Below are 7,298 nucleotides of genomic sequence, written 5' to 3'. Positions count from 1 at the left end.
AATAAGCCTTTAAAAAATGATATGTACATGTTGATTCATCATTATGAATGGGTGGATCCTAGACTTTTAGTTGTTGACTAAATTAAGAAAATACAAACTGATTATTCTGAGCACATGGAGTAGGGAAAGGATGTAGGTTCTTGTCTTCAATAAACAAATAAGACATATCGGGAGTGGTTAGCATCTCCTAATCTTCGTGAGATTAATTATTAACTTCTGGTCCAACTTTTGACAAGCATAATAGAAACTCATGTCCAAGATCTTTTGAACACTGTCCACACTACACAACATCATGCATTATACCAAAATACGCCCAAATTCGTTTCCGGATCAATTAAACCAAATAATTTTGTTTGGTCTGACTTTTCCCAAGCAAGTTCTTTCACCCAATGCATCTGATCTAGAAGAAAATCTATCTTCCTTTGTCGTTTTCTCCATTTTCTTTTCTCTTGGTAAATTTTGTGGATTTTTTTTTTTTCCCCAACCCAAAACTCCATTCATATTCATCTTTTAAGTGCTTATTTGTTCCGTATCCTGAGATCTAACAGAATAACGTTATTTACCATGAATATGCACAGGCAAGGTCATAAGTCGGTGGCCGTATGGAACGGTAAATATAATATTTTTTGTATGAATTTATAATTTTTTGGTGTAATATGTTAAAGGTTATTTGATACAACATACTATAAAAAATCACGTAAAAATTAAAAAAAATATAAATTTAATAATTAAAAAAATTTGACGTATTAATACGTCAGTACCAAAAAAAAACTCATATATATTAATGCCGAAATAACTTTAATATAACACGACAATAGACGTGCTATACTTAAATACAATGAATACTACATGAATTTACAAATGATATTATACGAAAAACAACAAGAATTACAGTTAGATGTTTTCACGTATCATTGGTGTATGTAAAGGTGAGAATTTAATATCTTCTTCACTTTTGGCACAATTTCACTTGCTCCCTTTGCCGTTGGCGCCCACATCTTTTGACTTTGCCGCTTCTGGGCCGCGTCATGTGCTCACTCACTAGCATGTGCCCTCAAAGGCTCACTCATCGTGTTAAGTATTTATTGGAGACTTTGTTGTGTAGTAATGGTCGTTTGTCTTGGTACGCGGACATTGAAGTGTTAGATCACACAATTTATAAGTCAAGATAAGAGTTCATAAAAACCGTACTCCGGGGAGTAAAAACTTGGTGGAGCCTCACCAGTAAAAGTCAGTCACTCAATGTCCGGTTGTCAAAATATCACAAAACTATTTCACAAAAATTGTTGGTCAAAATATCTCCAAATTGATTTTCATTAAATCGTACAGTACGTTCAATTGTGGATTGTCAAAATACCCTAATAGAAAATGGTAAAGAAAATAAAAATAAAATATAAGGTTTATAAGTAATTTTTATTTTAAATCATCGTATCAAATATGTCAATTTCTGTATTATAATAATCTTTTAGTATTAGGTTTTTTAAAATTTTTTTTGAAGGCACTAGTAGGTTGGTTTTATTTTAATGCATCGTATCAAATTCTGTCAATTTTCTATATTATTTCATTCTTTTATAATGGGATCTAATATTCAGAGATCTCTATCATAAGAGCTTAAATTTTTTTTTTTTCTAAAAAAGGTATGTGATTGGTTTTCAAGGCAACATAATTTATAAAGTGAGTGACCATATTTTGATTTCCATTAATCCGTACAGTACGTAGCACATTTGTGGCTCAAGCGCTCGAGGCCAAATGCAAAATGCTTCCCTATTTTCTTGTTATGTCTCTTTCAACGTCCTAACATAATCTTATTCTTATGGGTGTAAATAAGACCTAAAGCCATAAGATTCTGCGCGTCCCAAAGAGCAAAAAACCCTTCTTTTGTCCTCTTCTTGCTTAAGGCGAAAGCACATAATCAATAGCAAAAATTGACAGATATCGGTTATTGGTATGTCTATGCACACTACTCTCTAGTCCAAGTCCAAACACAGTCATAAAACAAGTGAAGCATCACATTGGAATCTCGCCATATAATATTTCATTTTCTTTTGTTTGGCTTGAAATAGATTTTGATCATTATTTGGACAGTTAGAATACCATCGGTACTAGAATTCCGAGTGCCTAATGACCAAATTACCCCTGCATTAGAGCAGTAATTCTTGGAAATCTCAACCAGAGCAAATACTATTACAACAAGAAGAAGCAACTGAACCTTCTTGTAAACTCGAAGTCCTACCCTTCTTCTACACTCTCTTTGTTCTTTTTTTTTTTTTTTTTAAATATCTTTCTTTTATCCAAGAAAGACTTTTCCTTTCTTCTTTTTCTAAAAAAACTAAAATAAAATATAACTTAAAAGCAAAAAAAAAAAAAAAAGGAAAAGGAAAGAGCTTTTCCAATTTGCACTTCTCCGCCATTACCCCCACAAAAAAGGAAAAATAAAATTTTTAAAAATCAAGCGCAACCACGAGGAGCGAACCCGACCCGAGAACCCGCCAAATCGTAGACGACCCGAAACCCTTGCTGCTGGATATTCCCGATAATGGACAGCCCGCTCATCGTCCCGGCGAAAGCGAAGCAGAACGTGCCCGAGCTATCCACCGGGATCAGGTAATTCGTAGCCGGAAACGACACGTCAGCACCGCGGAAGTGCAGAACGACCGTCGGAACCTTCACCTCCGTCTTCCCGGACAGATCGTAGCAAGTGTCAAAAAGCGAGAACTCTGGAGCCCGCTTCAAGTTGACCGACCCGGCCCGGAAAGCGTCTCGGAGCGCAACGTAAGCGGGTCGAGTCAAGCGGGTGACGGAGGTACCGGAGTCGATGATGACCCCGCCGTTGCCCGCCTGGTCGAGCTTGAAGAGGGAAGCGGAGATGCCGCGGACACGGGACCCGCCGACGCTGATGGCGAGGAGTTCGAGGTAGTAGAACGTGTCGAGCTTGGGGTTGGTGAGTAGCGGCGTGAACCGGGCAGTTCGAGACACGGCCGAGTCGCCGAAAACCATGGAGGACGGTTTGGACGACGCAGACCGGTCCGCGAGGCAGTAGGAGAATTTCCGGTTGAACCGGAGGCCGGTCTGGAAAGGGAACGATAACCTCCCCCGGCCGAGCCCCAACAGACCGGCGGCGCCGACGAAGAGGCCCTCATTGTCGTGGCCGCAGCCGAGAGCCACGCGTCCGATTCTGGTCCGCCGAAACGTCAGCGTTTCGGTGGAGAATTCCCCGGTGGTGAAGGAGCCGTCGCCGTAGGACACCTGGTAGAGGCACATCTTGCGTTGGTTACAGCCGGGTGAGTCTAACTTACGGCAGAGGGGGGACCCACAGGAGATCCTAGCGAAGGAGCGTGATTTACTCGGATCGAAAACCGGGTCGGCCTGTGTGTAGCATTTTCTACACGGGGCGCACTGGAGCCAAACGACGTCGCTTCCGGTGTCCAAAACCATGTATACGTACCTCGGAGGGGTCCCGACGCCGAGGCGCGTGAAGTACTCGCCGCTGCCCTGCGCGAGCCCGGAGATCACGGAGCTACTAAACCCCGGCGCGGCGCCGCGCGTGCGCGACACGTTCCTGGAGGCGGCGGCGGCGGTAACCTCGACGAGGTTTTTTACGCGTAGCGCGTCGCGCTGGAGACGCAGGTCGAAGAGCTGCTCGGGGCTCTTGTCGGCGGAGAGGGCATCGATGTGGTGAAGCTGGGCCGAGATCGAAAGGCTTGTCTCCGTCTCCTCCGCCGCCGCCGTCTCGGATTCTAAGTCCGACCCGGTGAGTTCGGATTCGGAATCGGGCCATGAGAGGGTTTGTTGTGGGATCGGGAGAGAAGTGAGAAGAAGGGTCTCGTATTCGAGTGGGGGTGTGGAGGCAGAGGAGAGAGATGCGAGAGTGGCGGTGAGGAAGGAAAAGAAGAGGACGGCATTTCTTGCTTTTTTCCCTTCCATGGCAGAAGAACGAGAGAGAGAAAGTTAGGGAGGATGAGTGAGAGAGAGGTTAGGACAGAGGAGGGTGGCAGAGAATATAAATAAATAAATGAAAGGGGGAAAAAAGGGCGGTTCTGAAATTGAAAAAAGAGTGGAGTTACAGCATTTTTGGTGGGAGATAGCAGTTACGCACTTTCTCTTTCTTCTTTTTTTTTTTTTTGTTCCCTTCTTCTGCTGTTATTGAGTTTTGCCGATTCATAATTGATTATTGGATTATTTTCATAATTATTTTAAATTATGTATTTTATTTTAAAATGCTCTTAATTTTTTAAAATGATTTAAAATACTTTTTAATATTGTTAACTTTGTGAATAGTTTTTTACTGTATAAAAAAAATTAAATGTTATATTTTTAAAAAAAAAATTTATTATATAAAATTAAAAATTTAAATTAATAAAATAAATGAGATCTTTATATAAAAAAAATAAATCAAATTTTTTCATCTATCAACTTCGTCTATAATTTTAACTGATCTACTGACAGCATGGCACGGAGATTAACTAAAAGTATTAAATTCTGATTAAATTTATAAAATGATAAAATATTAAAAAATAAATTAACTAATAATAATAAAAAAAAACAGAGTCTTCTACCTCTTGACCCTTAAAGTGCAGACTAAAATAAAAGCTCAAACACATCCCATTAAAATCTTATTCAAACACCTCCAAAATAAGAAAATCAGTTAAGCTACAGAAAAAAACTCGATTTTTTTAAAAAAAAAAAACCCAAATTTGTAGTAGTAGCCGTGGTGGCCATCGCCCTTTCGTCCCCACTCTTTTGCGACCAACCCCTACCATCCTCACGACCGTGCAACCTAAGCCCTGACGCCCTTATTTGCGTGCGAATAAGTCGATCAACGTCAAGATCGAGGGGATCTTCTGAAGCACGCAAACATATGGGATTCAATTCGTTGAGGCTGGCGAGCAGAGAACGATAATAAAACCAATTGATCACAAAGAAATTCATATGAAAAATGAGATTTGAAGACTTTTGAGAGAGAGAGAGAGAGAGGAGAGAGAGAGAGAGAGAGAGAGAGAGAGAGAGAGATAGAGAGAGAGATAGTGTGTGTGTGATATTTGGACTCACTATGTTGAACTGTTGACACCCAGAAAACAAGATTCCCAAAGGAAAGAGAAATCGTCCATTGGAGCGACACTAAAAATTCTTAATTACTCAAACAGAACCAATTTAAATTCAAAATAATGCCCAAAAATCTTTATTCATTTACGTTAAACTTACCCAAACTTGCCGTGTCATTTTTTTTTTTTTTTTTTTGCGAGGGTCGGTGGGTGGTGGACTGGGTCATTCGGACGAGATCGAAAGGCTTGTCTCCGTCTCCTCCGCCGCCGCCGTCTCGGATTCTAAGTCCGACCCGGTGAGTTCGGATTCGGAATCGGGCCATGAGAGGGTTTGTTGTGGGATCGGGAGAGAAGTGAGAAGAAGGGTCTCGTATTCGAGTGGGGGTGTGGAGGCAGAGGAGAGAGATGCGAGAGTGGCGGTGAGGAAGGAAAAGAAGAGGACGGCATTTCTTGCTTTTTTCCCTTCCATGGCAGAAGAACGAGAGAGAGAAAGTTAGGGAGGATGAGTGAGAGAGAGGTTAGGACAGAGGAGGGTGGCAGAGAATATAAATAAATAAATGAAAGGGGGAAAAAAGGGCGGTTCTGAAATTGAAAAAAGAGTGGAGTTACAGCATTTTTGGTGGGAGATAGCAGTTACGCACTTTCTCTTTCTTCTTTTTTTTTTTTTTGTTCCCTTCTTCTGCTGTTATTGAGTTTTGCCGATTCATAATTGATTATTGGATTATTTTCATAATTATTTTAAATTATGTATTTTATTTTAAAATGCTCTTAATTTTTTAAAATGATTTAAAATACTTTTTAATATTGTTAACTTTGTGAATAGTTTTTTACTGTATAAAAAAAATTAAATGTTATATTTTTAAAAAAAAAATTTATTATATAAAATTAAAAATTTAAATTAATAAAATAAATGAGATCTTTATATAAAAAAAATAAATCAAATTTTTTCATCTATCAACTTCGTCTATAATTTTAACTGATCTACTGACAGCATGGCACGGAGATTAACTAAAAGTATTAAATTCTGATTAAATTTATAAAATGATAAAATATTAAAAAATAAATTAACTAATAATAATAAAAAAAAACAGAGTCTTCTACCTCTTGACCCTTAAAGTGCAGACTAAAATAAAAGCTCAAACACATCCCATTAAAATCTTATTCAAACACCTCCAAAATAAGAAAATCAGTTAAGCTACAGAAAAAAACTCGATTTTTTTAAAAAAAAAAAACCCAAATTTGTAGTAGTAGCCGTGGTGGCCATCGCCCTTTCGTCCCCACTCTTTTGCGACCAACCCCTACCATCCTCACGACCGTGCAACCTAAGCCCTGACGCCCTTATTTGCGTGCGAATAAGTCGATCAACGTCAAGATCGAGGGGATCTTCTGAAGCACGCAAACATATGGGATTCAATTCGTTGAGGCTGGCGAGCAGAGAACGATAATAAAACCAATTGATCACAAAGAAATTCATATGAAAAATGAGATTTGAAGACTTTTGAGAGAGAGAGAGAGAGAGGAGAGAGAGAGAGAGAGAGAGAGAGAGAGAGAGAGATAGAGAGAGAGATAGTGTGTGTGTGATATTTGGACTCACTATGTTGAACTGTTGACACCCAGAAAACAAGATTCCCAAAGGAAAGAGAAATCGTCCATTGGAGCGACACTAAAAATTCTTAATTACTCAAACAGAACCAATTTAAATTCAAAATAATGCCCAAAAATCTTTATTCATTTACGTTAAACTTACCCAAACTTGCCGTGTCATTTTTTTTTTTTTTTTTTTTTGCGAGGGTCGGTGGGTGGTGGACTGGGTCATTCGGAGGGGGATGCCATCTGAGAAATGAGAGGACGACAAGTCTCGGGGCCAAATAATTAGTTTTTCTTTAACTTCTTTTTTATTTTAGTATTTAATATTTTTTATTAATTTAGTTAGAATATAATATTCGTAATTAATTTTTAACCATGTGCCCGTTAAATTTGTACACAAATGGATGGAGGGGGTAATTTAATCTGTTTTTTATAGATCATGAAATATTTTGAACTGTTTTAAAAAATTATGAGGTATTTTAAAACACGATACAGAGAGTTAAGAAGAGAGTTGCTTTGTTAGTTTTCACAAATACGTGAGAAAAGACAATTAAATAGACACATATAATAAAACATCAAATTCATTACAATCAAAATTAGCAATTTTCAGAGTTTGCACAATATTCAATTTGTTCGAATACACCAACTCAAGATTTAATTCCACATTCC

At 38.6% G+C, this 7,298-nt stretch overlaps 1 protein-coding gene across 2 annotated transcripts; it reads right to left on the bottom strand.

Moving 5' to 3' along the window:
• Window positions 1-2,326: 2,326 nt before the first annotated feature.
• LOC21400546 (aspartyl protease family protein 2) lies at window positions 2,327-5,674 on the bottom strand. 2 transcript variants are annotated; one of them, XM_024165186.1, is made up of 2 exons: window positions 5,279-5,674; window positions 2,327-3,691 (listed from the first exon to the last, which is right to left on the bottom strand). In XM_024165186.1, exons 1-2 carry the CDS (start codon window positions 5,509-5,511, stop codon window positions 2,449-2,451), a joined length of 1,476 nt encoding a protein of 491 aa, XP_024020954.1. In that variant the 5' UTR covers window positions 5,512-5,674; the 3' UTR covers window positions 2,327-2,448. The 2 variants fall into 2 exon arrangements, with proteins under 2 accessions (XP_024020954.1, XP_010095748.1); XM_010097446.2 differs by lacking the exon at window positions 5,279-5,674 and having other exon boundaries at window positions 2,327-4,084.
• Window positions 5,675-7,298: the final 1,624 nt, after the last annotated feature.

Source organism: Morus notabilis, unplaced genomic scaffold, assembly GCF_000414095.1.
Source record: "Morus notabilis unplaced genomic scaffold, ASM41409v2 Scaffold355, whole genome shotgun sequence".
NCBI lineage: Eukaryota > Viridiplantae > Streptophyta > Magnoliopsida > Rosales > Moraceae > Morus > Morus notabilis.
Note: the sequence above shows the minus strand (reverse complement) of the source record. Positions and strands in the feature narration are given on the sequence as shown.